This window comes from Chelonia mydas, chromosome 6, assembly GCF_015237465.2.
Source record: "Chelonia mydas isolate rCheMyd1 chromosome 6, rCheMyd1.pri.v2, whole genome shotgun sequence".
NCBI classification, from domain to species: Eukaryota; Metazoa; Chordata; order Testudines; family Cheloniidae; genus Chelonia; species Chelonia mydas.
This window is the reverse complement of record NC_051246.2, coordinates 15,884,708-15,907,180: the sequence shown is the minus strand read 5'-3', so window position 1 is coordinate 15,907,180 and position 22,473 is coordinate 15,884,708. Positions and strand designations below refer to the sequence as shown.

Genomic DNA, 22,473 nt, shown 5'->3' with positions numbered 1-22,473 from the left:
GCTGAATGCCTCCCTACAGAGACTGCTGAACATGTCAGCGCAGCCCAGTGCCATCCGGAGCAGAGCAGTAGCAGGAACCTGCAGTGAGTATTGGCCTCCCAGAGTCACTGGTGCTCTCCCCTGGGACCGAGATGAAGCCAGGAAGCCAAGGATGGTTCCTAGAGCAGCATGGCTCTAAGGAGCCCTGGCATGGACCAGGCTGAGCTCTGTCTCACCCTCTGCCTCTCCCTGCTGACCTCAGGCCTTCCCCATGCGTGGGGCCAGGTGACTAATAACCCTGGAGATGGCAGCCTGGGGTCACTGCAGATAAGTGTAGAGGTGCGCTGGTCACCAGCCAGGCATCTGGCTCAACTGGACATGCTGGGCGCAGTTCGCGGGGTGAAAGAGGAGGGCTGGAGCCCAGATGCTTGGTCTTGGAGGTGTTGAAGCCACATGGCCTGTCCTGGTGCAAAGGTGTGACCCTTTGGGGGTCTGGCGTGCTTAAAGGAGTCTTCCCAAGGGAGGACTTCCAGGCCAGGGCATAGCATAGAACCTGTAGATCCGTGACACCCCACCCTTGCTCCCTGCAGCACAGGGCCCCCTAGCACCATGCTGGGGCACAGGAGCCAGCACTGACTGTGAGGGGACAGCACCTCCCACCACAGTACTAACCAGACCCAGCCCTGTTCTGACTGGGTGATCACAGGGTGTCATGAGGCTGCAGCGAGTAGTGCAGCCAGTCACCATGGAGGACACGGAGCCCAGCCAACTGGAGCAGAGCCCAGGGCCATCTAGCCCAGTTTCCCATCTCCAGTAGTGGCTGGAACCAGCGGCTGCCCTGGAAAGTGTAAAGAATCCCGTAGGATCCAATGTGGGATAATCTGCCCACACACACACACACACAAGTAATCAGAGATTGGCTTAAACCTCACAGCCAGAGCTCTAATATCCCTGACCCAACGCAGGCAGCATTCACTAAAACTCAGCCTAGTCTTGTTACCCACAGAAATGGCCAGTCCCTTTTTGGAGCCCTGCTGTTGGCCTCACTGCAATATTGTGGCAGGCAGTTCCCCTGGCTAATGGTCTCTTGTATAAAATAAGACTTTCCACTCTTGGGGTGGGAATTTGCCCCCTTTCCACATCTCCAACTGTCCCCTTGTATCAGGAGACAAGGAAAGCAGCAGCTCCAGCTCTCCCTTTGGTATTTTATCGACTTCCATCCTGTCCGCGCCCATATCCCTTTTAAGGTAACAATCCCCCATTTCTTCACTCTCTCATTGTTGGAGCATGTTTCCAGGCCCTTGGATCATTGTACCCTTCCTGGAACCCCACAAGATCTGCACCATCCTTCTGGGGATGGGGCGACTTGTGCAGCGCATGGTGTCCAGAGGAGACTGCGCCATCCACTGATATGAAAGCACGATAATATCCTCACTATTATTCACCATCTCATTCCTTCGGCATCCTCACAGCTTTGCTGCTCTGACCGTGGCTGCGCATTGAGCAGAGCTCTCCACTGATCTGTCTGCAATGACACCCAGGCCCCTTTCTGAGCTGCAACAATTATTTCAGACCCGTCAGGTGGGACGTGGGGTTCAAATTCTTCCATCTCCTTGCATGGAGCAGACACTGAATTCCAGCTCCCGGCATGTCACCCGCTCCTGTCCCTCTGGGCTCCCTCGCTACGCCTTGACTGACCTCACGCTCTGGGTGTGCTCTCCGCTGCAGCCGCTTTGCCACTGACCTTCTCTGCCAGCACGCTAAGAGCTTAGACACGGGAACCGGTGCAGAGCCAGCAGACCTGGCATTAACCCGCTGCCAGGATGATCTTGCCCTCCGATTCCTGCCTCTTGGCCCATTTTTGATCTGGGGCAAGACTTGAGCCCCTGTTCCTTAGAAGCCGCCTCCTGAGGGGCCTTGTCCTGAGATTCCTGGAAGCCCCAAGAGAGATGGGATATCACTGGGGTGGGGCCCAGATCCCCTAGACACAATCACCACCAGGCCTCATATTTGCCTTTTTATTTCCTCTGAAACATATGAGCAGAACAATAAATTAAATCCCCCCCGGCTGTGGAGCACCAGCGATGGGGGAGGAGAGAGACAGTGGGGCTTACAGAGAGGAGGGGGGCAGGGGCCCATTCCCACCCCTTCCTGGCCAACCCCTTTGCTGGCCCCCGGGAAGGGGGTGCAGCACCACAGAGAATGGATGCAACGCCTCCATGGATGTCACTGGAAGGTGGCCAACTGTGGTTGCTCCCCAGCGCTGCCTGGAATGACAGAGATAGCCTGTGATTTCAAGCACCTCCCTTCAGGACTGCCAACCCAGTGCCTGCACCCATCCCCCTAGAGGGCCGCAGCCAGACTCAGAACCCACTGTTGGATCTGATCCACCCTTAGTACCATTTGTGGACATGGACGTTTGCTCTCTCCCAAATAAGAGATGAATAGGAGTACCTGAGAAATATGCACCTGGCAGCCACTCACCCCAGACACCTCCCAGGGTCTGGTTCTGCTGGGGTGGGGTGGGATCCACAGCCACCATACACAGCGAGATAGCTTATAAAATAGGGGAGGGGAAACTTGATCAACACTCCAGTGTCAGGAGACAAGAGTGTGTCTATAACAGAAGGAAACTTGATCAACATCCCAGAGTTAGCAGATAGAGGGTATCTTGGTGTGGGGTGGCCTGAGAAGGGAAGGGAAACTTAATCAGCACCCTGCATTGGCAGACAGAGGATGTCCTAGAAGAAACAGAAAGCTTTATTGACACCCCAGCGTTGGCAGACAGGGGACATCCTAGAAGAGAACATAAGAGTGGCCATACAGGGTCAGACCAGAGGTCCATCTAGCCCCGTATCCTGTCTTCTGACAGCGGCCAGTGCCAGGTGCCCCAGAGGGAATGAACAGAACAGGTAACCATCAAGTGATCCATCTCCTGCTGCCCTAGGGTGACCAGATGAAACGAAGAAAATATCGGGACACATGGGGAAAGCAAAAAAAAAAAAAAAAAAAAAAAGCGGCCGGAGTTGATGAAGCAAAAAAAAAAAAAAAAACACGCCAGAGCGGCGAAAGCCGCAATATCAGGACAAATGGCGTCCCCACCGTGCATCAGTCAGAATGCGGGACAAAGACCTAAACATCGGGACAGTCCCTGTGCTGCCCATTCCCAGCTTCTGGTAAGCCAAGGCTAGCGACACCATCCCTACCCATTCTGACTAATAGCCATTGATGGACCTACCCTCCATGAATTTATCTAGTTCTTTTTTTATTAACCCTGTTAGTCTTGACCTTCACAACATCCTCTGGCAGAGTTCCAGCAGGCTGACTGTGTGTTGTGTGGAGAAATACTTCCTTTCATTTGTTTTAAAAGAAACTTTATCAACAACCCAGTGTGAGCCAATGAGGGACATCCTAGCAGGGTGAGGAAACTTTTTGACCCCTCCATGTTAGCAGATAGGCGAAGGCTCAATCAGGCAGGGCAGAGAGGGGGAAGTTGTGATTCAAACCCAGGACCTGGCAGCTAGGCAGTTTCCCCATCTATAACATGGGGGGAGGAGGGGAATTCTGATACTCACCCACCACAGTTTGACAGATGAAAGTGGCTAGGTAAGTGCTACAAATTATTATCCTGAATGCCCTGATCCAGCACCCCTTTCCAAGGGGCAGATCTTTATGGGAAGGTGCGTCCTGATTTGGGGCTTAGGAGTGCACCCCGATCTTTGGTTAGCTATTTACAGCCATAGAGCTTTATAAAGTTCACTGCAAAAATATATAGAACTCTCTCTCTCTCTCTCGATATATATAAAAAAAACTATTAGAAATTCGACGCAGCTCGGCTATTTCCATGGCTCCCGCGTATTGAAACCTACAAGTGTTTCTTTTTCCTGCTCTTAGTGTCTCATCCCATCTGTTCGGCAATCGTCTGATGAGCGGATCTGGCATTTTGTTCTATGTCACCCACGCTCTCCCCCCCGCCCCCCCCATTCTCCAGCCCCCCCTATGCCTCAGTGTCGTCAGCACTCAGCATGCCATTGAGGGCCACGCCGTCTTGGAGTTTGACTTGGGCACCCTCAGCCAGGTCCGGGATCTCTCCGAGCGTCGCCTGGTCCCGGAGCAGGGTGCGCCGGAAGTAGCAGAGGTAGAGAGGCAGCAGGAAGCCCAGGAGAGAGAAGATCAGGAGGCCAAAATTGACCTGCGGGGGGGTGGGGGGGGTGCAAAGCAAGTGGGAGAGATTTGGAGGGGGGGAAAAAAATCAGTGATTTCATCTCACAGCTGAGCTACCCACTCAGTGATTCAGCCACCAAAATATGTTCCTTCTCCACCCCCTATTAACTGCACGGCATGCTGGGAAAGGGGCCCGCTCCACAGCCCTGCACTCCTCCCCTGGGGGGGCAAGACCTTTTTAGTGCCAACTGGGCAGCTTTGCCAGTCTGGACACAGGCACCTGCCCCACCAGGGACTGTCCCACTCCAAGCCAGCCAGGCGCAGGGGCCAGCACTCCCTAGAGGGCAAAGACTCTGGGTCTTACCCCCCAAGCCAGTCAGTGACCCCATCCTGGGGTCAGATCAGAGCCAGTGCCCCGTAGAAGGGAAAGGCCCTATGTCCCATTCCCCTCTTCCCTGAGCCATCCTGTTCCTTCCACCCAGTATACCAAAAGATGCTCCTTTTCTCCAAGGGCAGGGAGGTCCCTGTGGCCCCTTCCAGGATGGTAGGAGGAGCCTGGGTCTAGCCCCACCCCTCACCTCTCCAGTGTCAGCTAATGCATTCAACTGGGGCAAATGGCAACCTCTGGTCTAACGGGGCCAGGTGCTCCGCAGAGCCCCCTGCCCAGCCAGGGGAAAAGGGCACCAGATCCAACCCCCCGCCCCAGCCTCCCTCACCCCTTGGTGGATCAGCCCCAGAGCGGGGCAGAGTCTAAGCCCTTGGGGGTGGGTTCAGGAACTGGTATTGCCCTGCCCCCTTGCCGTATGCTAGCTCCATGGGGTGGGGCGGGGGTTCCCCAGCCTGAGGCCTGTGGGAAGGGGATCCCAGGACAGGGTTGGCCCCGGGTCACGGCCCTCGCGCTTACCCAGAAGGGGTCGCCGGCCAGGGGCCCCACCACGACCATGAAGAGTGGCTGCTGCAGCAGAGCAAAGACGGCGCTGATCAGCGACTGCAGGCCAGTTAGAGTGCCAAAGTGACTGGACGGGAACCTGCAACCACAGGCCAAGCGGCCAATGAGGGCTCTGCCCACCTGGCACTCCTTCTGGGTAACCAAAGTCCTAGGAGTGAGGCCCCCTTGATTAGTGACCCCCAAACCTCTCCCCTTGGCCCCAACAGACAGGAGAATGAGAGGGATCAAGGGGGCAACCCCCCATCTCTCCTCCCACCTGCCCCACATCCCAGCTGGTTTGTACCCCTCCCCCCATATATTTGGCCATCAAGAACGACTGACCCACACCGAACTCCATCAGCCTTAGCCAGCGGGGCTTGGACCCCCAGGAAGATTAAGGAGGGAGGGAGACGGGGTCCCCAGCTGCTGGATCATGCCCCTGTGGGCATCCCCGGCCAGTGCTCCAGGACTGGGTGTGGCAGGGCATGCAGGAAGGTCGGGGCGGGGCTCGGGGGGGCGACTCACACAGCTGCGTAGAGACCCCCGCAGGCAGAGTGGAAAAAGCCTCGCACCATGGTGTGAAGGACAAAGGTCAAAAACTGCAGAGAGAGAGAGAGAGAGAGAGGCATCAGAATGGGGGGGCACCACGGGGGAGCAGCAGCAGACAATGACCATTGGGCCTGGGGCACAATGGGAAAGGTCAGGAGACTCAGGGCGGCACCAGCTCTGGCGGGCCATGGGGTGGGAGGGAGCAGGCCAGGGGCGGCACCTGCCTGGGGCACCGTGGGGGAGCAGGGCAGAGTGCCAGCGGTACCTGCAGAGGTAGGTTGTTGATGAGGCAGGTGACCCCGAAGCCCCCCAGCAGCAGGTTGGTGAAGGTGAAGGCCCGGATGGCGTTGGTGAGCTTCTGGATCTTGCGGTAACGGGGCCTAGCAGGTGACTTCTCAGCCCTGGCGCTGGGAACGGCAGGGGAAAGAGTCACCAGCCAGCCCAGGGGCGTCCGTGCCCTGGGGCATGAGCACTAGGATTCACACACACACCCATCCCCCCAGCAGGGTCCATGACCCGAGGCACCAGTGTGAGGATTCACCCCCCAGCTTCCTCAGCAGAGTCATGCCCCCGGGCATGAGTGCCAGGATTCACCCCCCAGCACCCCCACTAGGGTCTGCGCCCTGGGGCACCAGCATTCACACCCCCAGGCCCCCAAGCTGGGTCTGCACCCCGAGGGACTAGTGCCAGGATTCACACTCCCAGCCCCTCAGCAGGGTCCACGCTCCGGGCACACACTCTCACCCAGCTGCTGCAGTGGCACCCATGCCCAGCGGCCCGTCCACACAGTCCTTCATGCGCCAGTCCATCACGTAGCCGATGAAGGGGCAGGTGACGAGGCAGAGCAGCTGCATGACCCCGAAGACGGAGGCGTAGAACCCAACTGTCCATCAGGGAGATGGTGAGAACCCGGTGCCCAGGCCCCGCCCCCAACCCCACTGCCACAGAGACTCCCAGGACCTGTCCCCACCCCCATCAGAGCAGAGACCCCTGTGCCCAGTCCCCACCCCCAATCCCTGATCAGGGAGGAGACCCTTATGCCCATGCCCTTCCCCATCAGGGGGAGAACCCCACACCCAGACCCCATCCTTCTGCCCTATAGGGGAGAACCCTGCCCGCAGGCTCCGCCCACACAGCACCTGGGGAGGGCATCGGTGTATCGGCCACCTCATGTGGGAGACCCCACTTCCACTTTTTGCCCCACTGGGGACTGGGGCTCCCCAGTCTCTTGGCAGCTCCATAAATTGCCAGAGCTGGGGCCAGGGACAGGACTCTGGGATGCTCCCACAGCATTGCCTCTCTCTCCACCCCGGCCTGGCTAGCAAGGCTGGAAGGGCAGGGGGCAGGGCTGGCCTTGGCTACCCCCCAGCCGCTCCTACCTGTGTCCTCGGCCTGCTCCATCCGCTCCTCCGGCACTGGAGTCAAAGAGGGGGAGAGACACAGACAGGGGATAAAGGGCCTGGAGAGAAGGTCCCCTCCCTCATCCTAGCTTATGTCCCTCCAACATCTTCTCCTCCCCACACCCATACCCAGCTCCTCCTGCTGGCCTCTGCCTCCCCCTCCTACCCCAACTCCCCACACACACAGCTCCCCCTGATGCTCTATGCCCTCCTGTGATGAAGTGATGATTTTCTGAGATATTTTTATGCATGACTCAGTTTCCCTCTGTACTTTGCCTTGCTACTTGTGGGCACAAAAGGATTAAAAGAGGTTCTGGGGGCAGGAGGTGTTGGGTCCCATAACAGCCTGGGGCCTGGCTCCTCATCGATCAAGGGTCTGTAAAGCCAGTGGAAGCCCCAGCGATCCCTGGGATCCTCCTGCAGGTGGATGGACGAACTCAGCCCTTGGACAACAAACTGAGAGCCAGCTGGGCTGAGAGTTAGGGCAGGTTTGTGCTGAAAATCACACTGGCACGAAGAGTGGATGTGTCTGTGGCCAGGAGCCCGGCTTGCGCGGCCTCACTGAACAGAGCTCCCGGTGGAGCCCAGAGGCGGGGAGGCCGCGTGACTGGCCCTTAAGGAAGAGTGGGGCCCTCTGTGGGGCTCCTCCGAGGGACAGGGGAAACGTCAGGACACAGTACACACCCTGTGGGTCCATGAGAGCAGGCCCCCACCTAACGCCTCCACCTGGCCTATGTCCCCTTGTGACCAAGTGGAAATTTTGTACTATGTTTATGAGTCCTATGCGTGCCACAGTTTCCCTCTGTGCTTTGATTGCTCTGCACAGGAGTACAAAGGGTTAACCAGCTGTTCTTGGGGCAGAGCAAGAACCATGAGGTGTGTGTGTGTCCCGTGGCTGGCTGGGGTGGTACAAAGGGTAGGCAAAGGACTGGCGAAAACCAACCCACATCAATGGAGAATCCAGCAAGAGAGCGGGAACCCCAATGACCGGGCTGTTCACCCCAGCAGCCACCAGCCAGGAGGAGGGAGATATTCCCCTGGCCCTCAGCTGGGAAGCAGCGCAAAGGCCCCAGCGGGAGAACAAAGGGGAAAGGAGGCTGGTGGCCAGGCCTCGGGGCTGACAAGGAGCCAGATGGAGATCGAGGCCATAACAGCTTGGCTGGCTAATTGCACCGGCGCTGGCCAGGCTGGACTATAGCTCAACCTTTGCCTCTCTGTGCTAACCCAAGGCCTTTCCGATGCCATGGGGCAGGCGGGTAATACGCTGTTCCCCCGTGCCTGGGAAGGCTGCTGCTGTCGCTGCAGATATCACTGACAGTACAGCGCCCCGAAGGGCACAAACCTCCCGCAGGGGACTGGCTTAGCTGGATTCGCTGCAGGGAGCCACGGAAACAGACAGGGCTTGCTGGGGCCCTAGAGGCCATGGGCCTGCCCCTGTGGAACTAGGTGGGGCCTTGGGGGCCAAGGACTGGTGAGAGGTTGGGCATGGAGCAGAGCAGAGCCTGTGGATCCATGACACCCCTCCGCACCCCTCTGCTCCCCTCACCGTCTTGGCCGCCGCCTGTCACCTGGAACTCCAGCATCTTGTTCATTGCTGCCATGTAGAAGATGACGCGCAGCTGGGTCATGCCCATGGTAATCAGGCTCCACAGGAAGATGGGGGAGCAGACACTGCGGCGGAAGGGGATCAAGTCTGCAGGTGGGGGCGGGGGCAGGGAGAAGGCAAGGAGGAGATGTCACTGTCAGCCCCAGACAACCCCCACATCTCCTCCACCAGACATGATAGTACCCACCATCAGAGACACCATCATCTCAACAGCCTCAGCTAGAGCCATCCCCACACTCCCGAAAATGCAATTCCCATCCCCCCGACAGCCTCACCCAGAGTCATCCCTAAGCTCCCCCGACCGCAGCCCCCATTCCCCCAACAGACTCAGACAGAGTCATCCCCACACTCCCTCCGATTAGAGACCCCATCCCCCCGACAGCCTCTACCAGAGTCATCCCCACATTACCCTCCCCCACCGCAGCCCCCATCCCCCCAACAGCCTCAGCCAGAGTCATTCCCATGCTCTCCCCACCGCAGCCCCCATCACCCCCCTACAAACAGACAGGGGTGTCTGTCACAGCCCACCTCTTCTCTCCTATGTGGGAAAGGTGAATCTCAACACTGTTGAATTCTTGGCTTCTACTCTCAGCTCTGTGAGAGGGAGGAGTGGGGTCTAGTTACGGGGTGGAAGTCAGGACTCCTGGTTGTAGCCCAGCTTTAGTAGGTCAGTGGGATTTAGTGGTTGGGAGAGGGGGGGTTGTTGGAGCCAGGACTCCTGGGTTCTCTCCAACCTTGAGCCCAGTCTAGCAGCTGCGCAGGAGGCTGGCCGCGTGGGTGACTGCGTGCTCCGTTCCCCCTGTGGGTTAGGGCCGCCCCAGATCCCGCAGGCAGAACCCAGCGCAACTTATCGGCATCGGGCATATGGCCGGAGAAGCTCAGGCTCCCCGATCCCGCCAGCAGGTGGAGCCAGACACCCAGGCAGCGCCCCTTGGCCTGCAGAGTCACTGCCTGATGCAGGAGGTACCTGGCCTTGCACGGAGCAGCTGCCGGGCCATAAAGTGGCAGGTTGGGGGCATAGCTGGCACCACCCACACACAGCTTGGGGAAGCCCCACGCACACACCACCTGCTGCCCCAGGCTGCACCCCCCAGCCTGGGAGAGCCCCTGCAGCACCCAGCCTGTTAGAGCTTGGCACCTCCCAGGCTGGGAGAGCCCTGCACCTCCCTACGGTCCCCTGTACCCCCAGCCTAGGAGAGTCCTGCACTACAACCCCTGCACCCTCCAGCCTGGGGAGTCCCCACCGCCCTGCACCCCCGACCTGGGAGAGCCCTGCACTCAGTGCTGGGTTTACAATGGAGCCGGGCCCATGCTCAGAAGGGGCCCTGCCTGCTACATTTGCACTGCGCCCCGAGACCCCACTGGCTCCCTGCCCACCACTTGCTCATTTCAGCCCACCCACTGGCTGGCCGAGGGCTCCTCTCCATCCTCGTCCCCAGCCCCCTGCTTCTCTCTGCCCCCCGCCAGCCTCCAGTGCATCTCTGGCTCCGAGCAGTCTCTGCTTCCCACCACCTGTGGGGCCCCGCATGTCTCCCCACAGCTGAGCTGCCTGGGACTGGTGCAGAAGCCTGGCCAGTCTCAGGTCTCAGCCGGTGCGGGGGGACGACAGTGGTGGGGAGAGGGGGTCTGGCTGGGCCTCTCCAGGCAAGTGGGTCCTCAGGGAGCCCTGCCGGGGCAGGCCCTGTTTGGCTGATCGCGCCACTCCCAAGGGGCCAGAGCGATTCCCGGACCTGGGACCAGCCCTGGCTGAGCTGACAGTTCAGCCTGGCAGACAGTCGCCTCCCAGCAGAGCCGGTGAGCACGGCCAGAAGGCAGGGCATGGGGGAGTGGGTCTCTCTCTGTGGCGGTGCTGGGCTGTAAGTGGGCAGGGAAGATGTGTGTGTTGGGGCACTAGGAGTGGGGGTTCTACGGGGGGTGCAGGGCACTTGTGATGGGGTTCTGGGCAGGGGTGGTGCTGTGCAAGGCGCTGTGCATTTGTGGAGGGGTGGAGAGGGCACTGGGCATAGTGGATCCAGGGGGGCCCTGGCCATAGGGAGTCGGGAAGTGTTGGTTGGGCTGGGCCCAACCGAGGGGAAGGGGTATGCTGGCAGCACAGGGCCGGGCAGGCCACTGTGCGTCTGGCAACTGCCGGTTTGTAAATAGTGCCCTCGCACTGGGCTGGGCGGAGCAGGGCCTGCCATGCCATGCCCCATTGCCCATGGCTGGCCTTGCTCTAGGGACTGACCTCCCCGTGCCATGCTCCATTGCCTCCATGGGGGCCTACAGATATGTTTGGTGCCGGGCCCACAAAAGGTTAATCTGGCCCTGCCTGCACTGCACCCCCCATGCAATCCCAGCCTGGGAGAGCCCTGCAACTCCCTAAAGTTTCCTGTAGCTGCAGCCTGGGAGAGCCCCACACCCCCCCGCCTGACAGAACCCCCTCACACACACTGCTCCCCCGTGGGGGTGTCCAACCCTCAGACACTCTTGGGTGGCCCTGTCACACTGCCGTCCTCAGGAAGCGCTGCCCCCCACCTTGGCAAAGCCCTTCCCCCTTAACACCTTGAACCTTCCCCCCACACACTCTGGGGAAGCCCAGCAGCCCCCAAACCCTGCCCACCCGGGGCACACACAGCCCAGCAGGGAGCGCTGCAGCAGGACTTCCCTCACCCAGAGACCCTGCCCTCTGCAAGGTACCCTGAGATCTGCCCCCATGGGTGCTGGGGCCACCCCAGGCTGGGTCCAGCTGGCACTCACACTCGGCAGGCATCGTGGCCCCGTGGCACAGGTCCTGCGTGGATGGGCAAAGCTCCTTGCCCTCCTGCGGGCACAGCCCCTTCTGGCTCAGGCGCTGCCCCACGGTGGTGACATGGGTGTAGAACCGATCGCCTGTCACCCTGTGATCCAGCGCCAGCCCGCTCAGCTTGATCTTCTTCCTGACCCAGGAAAGGGGGGTGAGAGGAGAACCAGCGCCCCCTGCTGGGGGAGACCTACCACTGCCCCCCATTGCACCCCCTGCTGCGGGAGACCGGCCACTGTCCCCATAGCGCTGCCTGCTAGGGGAGACCTGCCACTGACATCTGGTAGGAGAAGCTGAAGCTGGAGTTGCCGGGAGCTCCCCCCACAGCCAGTGCCCCCGCCCTGCTCCCTACAGCGCCCCCTGCTGGGAAAGGCTGGAGCTCCCCCACCCTCACTCACGTGTAGTTCGCCTCCTCGGGTGCCGGGAAGGACTCCTTGGGCCAGTTGACCAGGCAGTTGAGGAAGATGAGGCAGGCCAGGCCTGACCAGGTCAGCATAATGGCAATGAAGGAGACGCCGGCGTCGTAGATCAGCTGGGAACAGGGAAGCAGGAGGTTAGGGGGGCGGATGTGGACAGGGAGGATCTGGCTGGCCTCTTGGGCAGGGGTCACCCTGATACCTCTGATTTCTCCCCACGTAACCCAGGGGTGCTGATAGCTCTCTGTGAGCCCCCCAGTCCAGCAGCCCAGGCCACCCACTGCTCTGGGGCAGGAAGAGGGGGTTGAACCTGCCTTGACTGCGGGGAAGGTGACGGCCGAGGAGGCGTAGGAGCCGATCATCAGCGCCATGAAGGTGGAGCGCAGGTTCCCAAACATGTTGGGCAGCTGGGGAGGACACAGAGCAGAGAGGTTAGTGGGGGGAGAGGCACGGGGGGGTGGGGGACAACTCCCTCCCCCTTCAGCCCATGGACACCACTTCTCCCTGCTGCAGGCCCCTCCCCGGGCCCGGCTCAGGCCCACTTGCCCTGAGGGGCCCAGCTCTCCTCAGGCCTGGGGTAGCCGTTTCCCTTTGACCCCCGCTGAGGGGGGTGTCTCACTAGAGGAGCAGCAGGTGGGGGAAAGGAAGAGGAGGCCTGGATTCCCCCTGGGGAGGGATCCTAGATACAGGGTTAGGGTGCCATGGGGGAGGGTTAGGGCTGGATCCCAACTCTGGACAGTGTCGGGGCCCCATGAGGGAGGGGATCAGGGCTGTTCCTCCCCTCCCACAGATACAGCTGCAAGCAGCAGGGCACCTTGGTTTAGTAAACAGGCCAGCACGTGGTTGGGGCCCTAGCCCAGCTCCAACACGTGCCCTGCCTCCCATCCCCTCAGCAAGGGGGTGTGCCCCACGATCCTGCCTTCCTATTGGCTGCCCAGCTACCTGCCCAGGTCACGTGACTGCTGGCAGGTGTGGGGGGGGGCTGTGCCTGTGCCAAGATGCAACATGACCCCACAGGGGTGGGGAGTGTGTAACCCCTCATATGCTGGATGGAGAGATTCCCCTCCCCTGACCCAGGCAGTGCCCCACGCCACAGGCTGCAGCACTGCCCACTCTGCTCTGCCCTGCCCATATAGAGCAGTTCCCATCCCTTTGCCAAGGTCACCTGGCAGCCCGGCCCTGAGGGCTCGCTGGCACCCAGTGCTGGCACACTTCCCCGCTCAGAGTGCTGCATGCAGCGTGTGCACAACCCCCGGGTCAGACCCCATCACAGAGACGGCAGCGTGCGGGCTCACGCTGGCAGCTGGCATGTGGATATGGCCCCCAAGAACACCCCAGCCTGCCGTCTGGGGCCCAGTTCCAGCAACTGGGGACCCAGCCCCGCCCCCAAAGGAAACCCTGCAGCGACATTCCCGCCAACCGGCCTTCTCTGTGTGCCCAGAACCGCAGTGCCCAGCTGCGCACCTCCCAGAAACCAACGCAGACAGGAGCATTCAGCATGGGGCGAACACAGCCCCAGCCGCCACCTGACCCAAGCGGGCGCACAGGCCCTCCTGTGCCAGGCTCAGAGCTTGGCCCTGTCCCCACCCCACAGGGCAACCAGTCCCACCCAGCCACGCTGGGTGCCAGGCCAGTGCCCCTGCCCCACCGTACAAGCCACCAGTCGGGCCCATGCAGAGGAAGCCAGGAGGCAGATGGCTCAGAGCCTGGCCCAGAGCGATGGGAGCCGTGGACATGGAAGGCAGGCGAGTGGCACATCAGCCCGAAGCAATGAGGGGAGAGCATGTTGAGCCTGGGAGATGGCGAGAGACAGCACAGAGCCCCCTGCCAGTGAGCACGACGTTTCGCACTCACACACACACACACACACACACACACTGGGGACCCAGGCTGGGCCCCACCCTGAAAGCTGGGTGCTTCGCCATGCTCCTGAACCAACCCTCACATGGGGCAGGAGTGGCTGAGTGAGCTGTGACGCCCCCACTCTTGGGCACAGGCCTCCTCAGCGGGGCAGGGCACAGCACAGCAGAGAGCCGTGGAGACCCAAAAACAGGCAGGGGAGCTAGTCACTCCCCTGCCATGTGACTCCAGGCCAGGGTCCTGCCACGCCACCTGCCTCCTCAGTACTCAGCTGTGGGGTTCAGGCCCCCATGCCAAGACGTGGGAGGAGACCAGGGCACTGACCCCTTTGGGCATCAAAGGGGGAGCCTTGGGACCAAAGATATTTTGTGCCCCTGGGGAGGGCTGGCATGCTACCTCTTCCTCCCCTCTGCTGCCCCCAGCCAGCCTTCCCAAGGGGCTCAGCACTCCGTCCTGCCCCACAGGGACAAGCACAGCCCGTCTCCCCAGGGGGGCACAGATCCCACACTTACCGTCAGCGAGGTGAATGTCAGGCAGATACCCCCGAAGCCATTCAGGGACAGGCCGAGGAAAATCAGTGGGGAGAGAACTGGGGGAGAGAGAGACGGGGAGAGTAGATGAGTCTGAGCTGGGGAACTCGAAAGACGGGAGACCAGAGGAGCACAGGGCTGGGGGTTTGGGGGAGGGATAGCTCAGTGGTTTGAGCATTGGCCTGCTAAACCCAGGGTTGTGAGTTCAATCCCTGAGGGGGCTATTGAGGGATCTGGGGCAAAAATTGGGGACTGGTCCTGCTTTGAGCAGGGGGTTGGACTAGATGACCTCCTGAGGTCCCTTCCAACCCTGATATTCTATGATTCTATGACGGGAGAGCGGAGGAGTGCGGGGCTGGGGATTTGGGGAGAAAGGAGAGCAGAGGAGCGCAGGGCTAGTGTTTGGGGAGGACAGGAGAGTGGAGGAGCGCAGGGCTGAGGATTTGGGGGGACAGGACAGCAGAGGAGCGTGGGGCCGAGGATTTGGGAAGATGGGAGAGCAGAGGGGCACAGGGCTGGGTGTTTGGGGCATGGCAGAGCAGAGGAGCACAGGGCTGGGGTATTGGGAGACTGGGGAGCAGAGGAGCGCAGGGCTGGGAGACTGGGGGACGGCAGAAAGCAAGATAAGCAGTGGAGATGGGGGGACTGTGTCAGTGGAGGTATGGATCGGCTTCAGGAAACAGGTTGGGGAGACGTAGGGGTGGGGAGCTGTGGGAAAGGGCCCTCACCTCACCTGGGGGGTCGTAGGCAGCCAGGGCCATCACAGCACAGGAGACAGCAAAGCTGAAACTACAGGGACACAGGGCAGTAATCAGCATCCCCTATGGCCCTTCCCCAACCCTGGAATCCCTCCATCCCCGTGGCCATCTCCCACAGTGCCCCCTACTTTGAGATCTAGCCACCCTAAGCATATCCCGGAGGCCCCCCCCACAGGACCAAGCCTCCCCCATGGGCACCTCCTGCACCCCCCACCTTGGGACATCCCCAGTAGACACCTCCCCCTCCATTTGCCTTGTCCCCCCACTCCCCCAGCCACCTCTCCCATCTTAGGACCCAGCCCTGTTTCCTCAGGGCCACAGCTCCCAATCCATGGGCCCCGCTTCCACACAACCCCCACCCAGGGGGTTCCTGACCCCCAGACTCCCCCGCACCTGCCGAGGAGGCGGAGGGGCCGGGGCCCCAGACGGTCCATGAGCACCCCCAGGGGCAGGGTGGCAGCGCTTAGCAGGAAGGACCCGATGGTGAAGCCCAGGTTCAGCATCTCCTCCTGCTCCACGCAGCTAGGCCAGTGGTTGGGGGGCAGCTCCAGAGCCGAGCTGTTGGTTCCGTTTTCACCTGGGGACATTTGCAGTGTCAGACCAGCCCCCCTCACCCACCCTGACCCCCCTTGCCCCAGGGCCGTACCCACCTCTCACTCCATGGCTGGGCAGGGGCCCCCGGCGGAAGCTATTTGGGGGGGAGCACAGAGTTTCGTCAGGGAGCAAGAAGGCTCATGGGGGGCAGGAAAGCTCTCAGTGGGGGAACAGGGGGTCCAATGGGAGAGCAGGAGGCAAGAGGTTTCATGAGATTTAAGCAGAACTCTCAATGGGGGCAACAGAGTCTCTCTGAGGGTTGAGGGGGCCCTATGGGGGATAAGGGGCAAAGGGGGAGCAGGGGGCTGTCAGGGGGAAGGTCTGGGTTCCCATGGGGAAACAGGAGGCAAGGGGGGATGGGAGGGGCAGGGGTTCCCATGCAGGGAGCAGGATCCCATTGGGGGCAGGAGTGAAGTAGAGGTGTCCCTGCGGGTCTCCAGCCTCCCAGCCCTGGCTCAGGAATGCTGTACGGCGTCACGCCTGGCAGGGTCTGTGACAAGCGCCGGTCTTGCTGTCACCCTGTCCACAAGCATGCTGCAGCCCCATGGGGTGGATGTCAGGGGGGCCAAGGCAGGATGTGTCCCTGCACAGCCTGGCACAGGGCAGACATGTACATGAGTGCCCAGGGCCCATTGAGGGGGGCCTGGCCTGGCCTGGCCCTAAGCAGCTGGGGTCGGTGGGAGGAGCCAGAGGCATGGTGCCTGTCAGTCCCCCACAGGTCCGTCTGTGCCTCCCCGGGCTGTGTCTGGCTGGCTGTGTCTCGTGCCAGGCAGAGCGACCCAGACCCTGTCAGATCCATCCACCCCGCCGGGCCTGCAATGAGGGGCCAGAACCAGCCCGGCTGATCTGGGGAGGAACCCAGCTATGTGGGGCCTCTGGCAGGGACTGAGCCCCAGCCATGCCCCAAACACACCCACATTCCCACATGTCCCCATTCCACCATCTTCCTGTGGCTCCTCCCACCCCATCTCAGCTCCGCCCCATCTCATCTCAGGCTCTACCCCTCCCCTGCTTGGCCACACCTGTCCGCATCTCAGCTCCTCCTCAGATTGCCCACTCCCACTGCTTCCCTTTGCCCTCCATTCCTCATATCATCCCCCACTCCTCTGCTGATTGGCCCCTCCCATTTTATTGTTGTCCTTCCCCTTTCATGTTTGGCCCCTCCCACTCTCTCTTTGACCTTCCTCTCTCCTCTCCAGCTTGGTCCCTCCCACTCTCTCACTCAACCCCACTCACTTTCCCTGGGCCCCTCCCCTCTCACCTGTGCACATGTGGGAGTAGAAGCCCTCATGCTTGAGCATGATGAGCAGGGAGCCCCAGCCCAGCAGCACGGCGGAGAAGAAGAGGTTCTCCAGTACGGCGGTGCATGCCATCCACCAGCGCCGATGGTACGCCTGCTGCAGTGTCAGCGCCATCCTGGCTCCACTGGGGCCACAGGCTGAGGACACAGAATGACTGGCTCATTCTTTGCCTCTCCCATCCCCGGCTTGCCCCCTCCCACTTTCTCTCCTTGCCCCTCCCCTCTCTAAATAAATAGTAAAGCATAGGAGGGGGGTGCTGCAAAGATCTGGTCTTATTTAACCTCTGCTGTACCAGTCTGGAAGAGGGAGTAAACAGCACAGTATCCATCTGTCAAAGAGACTTACCTGGCCTGTAGTGTCTGAGCCCCTCAATGCCTTTGTAGCCTCACACAGACAGGCCAATTATCCATTTTGTACAGATGGGGAAAACTGAGGTACAGAAAAGCCAAGTGACCTGCCCCAGGTCTGTGGCAGAGCAAGGAACTGAACCTAGGTCTACCCAGTCCCAGGCTAGCACCCTAACCACTGGGCCATCCTTCCTCCTATTGAAAGTCACAGATGCTATGAGCCAGGCCAGGGAAATACCCACCAGGGCTGGGAGAGCTAGTCCACCTGGGCAGGAAATGGAGACTGGCTGTTTTTCTAGATCTGCTCTAGCTCAGCCGTGTTTGCAGGGTCGCTGTAGCTGTGCTGGTCTCTGTAGAGCTGGAAAACTGGACAGAAGTTGGTCCAATGAGCGGGGTTACCTCACCTACCTGGTCTCTCTCTTTCAAACACAGACTCGGTCAGGGCAGCTGGAGGTCAGACGAGCGGTTCACAGTGGGCCGGTCTGGCCTTGGGATCTGTGACTCTCAAATACCAACACGGGATTTCACATGGGAAAGCCAGTGCTTGATTTGTAACGAAAGAGTTGCCAGGCTCAAGCAATTGTTTTGCTTTCTTAACTGACACAGCAAACTCAGAGGTGTGGGGGCTATGATCTGCCAAGCCCAGCAATGTGGGGGCTATGATCTGCCAAGCTCTGAGGTGCCGGGGCTGAGCCCTGGCATAAATTAAGCACTGGGGAAAGCGGCAGCCAATCCAGTTGGAACAACCCGATCCCAAAGCCAGGCGCCCCCCCACCGGGGCTGAGGGCAGAGACTTTGAAAGAGACCAAGGTGGGGGAGTGGGGCAGTGCTCCCCGAAATGAGGCACAAGTTTGGAAGCTGGAGTGAAGAGGCCGGAGCAACATGGGGCTGGAAACCACGCCATCCCAGCCAGGCTTGCCCTTGGCCTGGTGCTGGGGCTGATCCTACACGGGGCTCATTTCCAAGGGGAGACAAAATGTTCGGAACTCTGTTGAGTTTGCAAATCTCCAAAGGTGGGATGAGAGAACATTAAGAAAGATGAATTTAGGTGGGAAAATGGCTTCAAAGGGGAATAGCCCCCTGGGGGAAGGGCCAGGAGCCCCGTCGCTCCCTCACAGGGGGATGGATCCAGCCAAAGATTTGTTCCCTGGGAGAAGATCAGCCCCTAGACCAACCTGTGTACCTGAGGGGCTTGCCCTGCCCCTGGGCTGTCCCACAACCCCCTGGCGGGAGTGGAGGTGCTAGGCCTTCCCCAGCCGCCAAGATTCTCATGTCAGGCTTCTCTGGCAGCACTCTGGGGTACCCCATCGCAGGGGTCTCCTCTCCAATGCCCCCGTATCCCTCCAACATCCCAGCTCTGTAATCGACTCAAGCATCCTCTTCAGCATGGCCTCCCACCACCCAGCAGCCTCCGTGAGTCCCCCTCACCTTCTCTTCCTGTTCCAGCACAGCCAGCCACATGGCCCTACCCCTCCCCAAAAATAGCCCAGAGTCAATACAGGGCTGGGCTGGGCCCGGCCTGGCTGACCTGCCACGTGGACCGCACAACGATCGCTTTGCCCCAGTCACACATGTGTGACACACTCCAGTCCCCTTGGCCCAGCTGGCCCCCTCCCCAGCCACCACCTCCCCTCACACCGCTCCCCCCTTGGCACCTCCCGCCCAAACTTACCCTCCTGAAGAAAGGGGTCGGGGCTGGGGGGGCGGGGGCCCAGCTCGGTGATCCCGGGGCAGGGAGAGGTTGAGCAAACTCTCCCTCTCCCTCAAGCCACTGGCTAAGCGGGTTGTTTTTTTGCCTGCTGTTTGCCAACAGCTGGGGTTACAAACGGCTCCGGAGTTGAAGAGCGCTTGTGTGTGTCTAGCAGTGCAGGAAGTGAAAAGAGCATGTGCCTGTCTGCTTTATAAGGGCATCAACTCTGCATATGTGTTTGAGAGAGAGAGAGAGCAAGAGCCAGGAGAGGGATAAGAAGAATAAGGAAATATGAAGGAGCTAAAAAGGCAAAGAACAAAATAAAGAGGGAATTGAAAAATGAATAAAAGAATGAATGAGTTAAAGAAAGACTGAAGGAATGAAAGAACGAATGAGCAAAGAAAGAGTGAATTAAAGAAAGACCAAATTAAAAAAAGAACAGGCAAAAAATGAATTGAAGGAGGAAAGAAAGAATCAGTGAAAGAATTAAAGAAGGAATGAAAGGCAGAAGAAATGAAAGAACAAACTAGAGAAGGAAAGAAAGAGTGAGTTACAAAAAGAATGAATGAAAGAAAGAACAAAACGTGAAAAAAAGAATGAACTGAAGGAAAGAATGTATGAGTGAAAAAATTAATTAAAGAAAAAAACAGTAACGAAGAACAGATTGAAGGAGGAAAGACAGAATGAGCGAAAGCATTAAAGAATGAATGAAAGAGAAGAAATGAAAGAACAAACTAAAGAAGGAAAGAATGGGTGAAAAAGAATGAATTCAAGAAAAAACAAGCAAAAAATGAATTGGAGGAAATTCAGTGTTGATAAATGCAAAGTAATGCACACGGAAAACATAACCCCAATTCTACATACAAAATGATGGGGTCTAAATTAGTTGTTACCACTCGAGGAAGACCTTGGAGTCATCATGGTAGTTCTCTGAAAATATCTGCTCCATGTGAACTGGCAGTCAAAAAAACGAACAGTGTTAGGAACTGTTAGGAAAGGGATTGATAATAAGAGAGAAAATATCATAATGCCAGTATGTAAATCCATGGTAAGCTCACATCTTGAATACTGCCTGCAGCTCTGGTCGCCCCATCTCAAAAAAGATGCATGAGAATTGGAAAAGGTGCAGAGAAGGGCAACAAAAATGGTTGAGGGTCTGGAACAGCTGGCACCTGAGGAGAGATTAAAAAGACTGGGACAGTTCAGCTTGGAAAAGAGGTGACTAAGGGGGGACATGACAGAGGTCTATGGAATCAGGACTGACGTGGAGAAAGCGAATGAGGACGTGTTATTTACCCCTTCACATAACAGGAGAACCAAGGGTCACCCAATGAAATGAATAGGCAGCAGGTTTACAACAAATGGAAGTACTTTTTTCATACAACGCACAGTCAACCTGTGGAAGTCATTGCCAGGCGATGTTCGGAAGGCCAAAACTACAACTGGGTTCAAAAAAGAATTAGGTAAGTTCCTGGAGGACAGGCCCATCAATGGCTATTGTCCAAGATGGTCAAGGGTTCCAACCCATGTTCTGAATGCGCCTAAATATCCAACTGCCTGAAGCTGGGACTGAACAACAGGGGATGGATCACTTGATAATTTCCCTGTTCTGTTCATTCCCTCTGACGCACCTGGCACTGGACACTCTTGGACAACAGGACACTGGGCTAGATGGGCCATTGGTCTGACCCACTCTGGCCATTTTTATGTTCTTGTGAAAGAATTAAAGAATAGACAAAAGATAGAAGAAACAAAATACAGAATGAACTAAAGAAGGAAAGAAAAATGAGTGAAAAAAAATGTTAGAAAGAACAAAGGAATGAAGGAAAGAACTAAAGAAGGAAAGAAAAAACAAGTGAAAGATGGAATAAATGAAAGAAAGAAGGATTAAGGAAAGAAAACAGGAAAAAATGAATGAGAAAAAAGAATTAAAGAATGAACTATAGAAATAAAAGAATGCATTAGAGAAGGAAAGAAAACAAATTAAAAGGGGAAAGAAAGAAGAAAAGAATGAAAGAGTGACAGAAAGGAAAGAATGAACAGAAAAAAGGTGTGAGAGAGGAAGGAAAGTCATGCCTGACAAATCTAATTGCCTTCTATGATGAGATAACTGGTTCTGTGGATGAAGGGAAAGCAGTGGACGTGTTATTCCTTGACTTTAGCAAAGCTTTTGACGCGGTCTCCCACAGTATTCTTGTCAGCAAGTTAAAGAAGTATGGGCTGGATGGTTGCACTACAAGGTGGGTAGAAAGTTGGCTAGATTGTCGGGCTCAACGGGTAATGATCAATGGCTCCATGTCTAGCTGGCAGCCGGTATCTAGCGGAGTGCCCCAAGGGTCGGTCCTGGGGCCAGTTTTGTTCAATATCTTCATTAATGATCTGGAGGATGGTGTGGATTGCACCCTCAGCAAGTTTGCGGATGACACTAAACTGGGAGGAGTGGTAGATACGCTGGAGGGTAGGGATAGGATACAGAGGGACCTAGACAGATTAGAGGATTGGGCCAAAAGAAATCTGATGAGGTTCAACAAGGACAAGTGCAGAGTCCTGCACCTAGGACGGAAGAATCCAATGCACCGCTACAGACTAGGGACCAAATGGCTAGGCAGCAGTTCTGCAGAGAAGGACCTAGGGTTGACAGTGGACGAGAAGCTGGATATGAGTCAACAGTGTGCCCTTGTTGCCAAGAAGGCCAATGGCATTTTAGGATGTATAAGTAGGGGCATTGCCAGCAGATCGAGCGATGTGATTGTTCCCCTCTATTCGACATTCGTGAGGCCTCATCTGGAGTACTGTGTCCAGTTTTGGGCCCCACACTACAAGAAGGATGTGGAAAAATTGGAGAGAGTCCAGCAAAGGGCAATAAAGATGATTAGGGGTCTGGAACACATGACTTATGAGGAGAGGCTGAGGGAACTGGGTTTGTTTATCTACAGAAGAGAAGAATGAGGGGGGATTTGATAGCTGCTTTTAACTACCTGAAAGGTGGATCCAAAGAGGATGGATCTAGACTATTCTCAGTGATAGCAGATGACAGGACAAGGAGTAATGGTCTCAAGTTGCAGTGGGGGGAGATTTAGGTTGGATATTAGGAAAAACTTTTTCACTAGGAGGGTGGTGAAACACTGGAATGCGTTACCTGGGGAGGTGGTGGAATCCCCTTCCTTAGAAGTTTTTAAGGTCAGGCTTGACAAAGCCCTGGCTGGGATGATTTAGTTGGGGATTGGTCCTGCTCTGGGCAGGGGGTTGGACTAGATGACCTCCAGAGGTCCCTTCCAACTCTGATATTCTATGATTCTATGCGTGGATAGAGGAGAGAGACTGGGAGAGAGCAGAGGGAGAAGGATGTGGGGAAGAACAGAGTAGAGATTTCCAAATGGGACAGAAGAGAAGAAAGTGAGGCAGGGAGAACAGAGGAAAAGACCATGTTGGCTGGAGCGTATACTGGGAACACGCAGATCTCACCAGTGGGGGTCATCCTTGGGAAACGCCAAGATCACATTTGTGCAGGGCGTGTCTCACCCTTTCCTTTATGTCTCCCACAGGTCTGGTGCAGTTGGAGCCCTTCCCCC

General features: G+C 57.8%; 1 protein-coding gene across 3 annotated transcripts; it reads right to left on the bottom strand.

Moving 5' to 3' along the window:
* Positions 1-1,983: 1,983 nt before the first annotated feature.
* On the bottom strand, positions 1,984-19,527 carry SLC43A1 (solute carrier family 43 member 1). Of its 3 annotated transcripts, XM_027830372.3 has the most exons (16): positions 18,884-19,520; positions 17,454-17,577; positions 16,825-17,001; positions 15,363-15,546; positions 14,945-15,000; positions 14,194-14,270; positions 12,136-12,228; positions 11,804-11,937; positions 11,363-11,541; positions 8,567-8,713; positions 7,000-7,035; positions 6,365-6,503; positions 5,886-6,027; positions 5,597-5,670; positions 5,048-5,171; positions 1,984-4,171 (listed from the first exon to the last, which is right to left on the bottom strand). In XM_027830372.3, exons 3-16 carry the CDS (start codon positions 16,976-16,978, stop codon positions 3,977-3,979), a joined length of 1,734 nt encoding a protein of 577 aa, XP_027686173.2. In that variant the 5' UTR covers positions 16,979-17,001; positions 17,454-17,577; positions 18,884-19,520; the 3' UTR covers positions 1,984-3,976. The 3 variants fall into 3 exon arrangements, with proteins under 3 accessions (XP_027686173.2, XP_043404643.1, XP_043404644.1); XM_043548708.1 differs by having other exon boundaries at positions 11,804-12,228; positions 18,884-19,527; XM_043548709.1 differs by lacking the exon at positions 17,454-17,577 and having other exon boundaries at positions 18,884-19,521.
* Positions 19,528-22,473: the final 2,946 nt, after the last annotated feature.

Bases quoted from the DNA above. Each gene is read 5' to 3' on its own strand.
- SLC43A1 (XM_043548708.1), bottom strand. From the start codon at position 16,978: ATGGCGCTGACACTGCAGCAGGCGTACCATCGGCGCTGGTGGATGGCA. The intron at 12,229-14,193 runs GTAAGTGTGGGA...TGTCCTCCCCAG, and splicing joins TGACATTCACCTCGCTGACG to CTGCCCAACATGTTTGGGAA. The intron at 6,504-6,999 runs GTAGGAGCGGCT...CCTGATGGACAG, and splicing joins GGAGCAGGCCGAGGACACAG to TTGGGTTCTACGCCTCCGTC.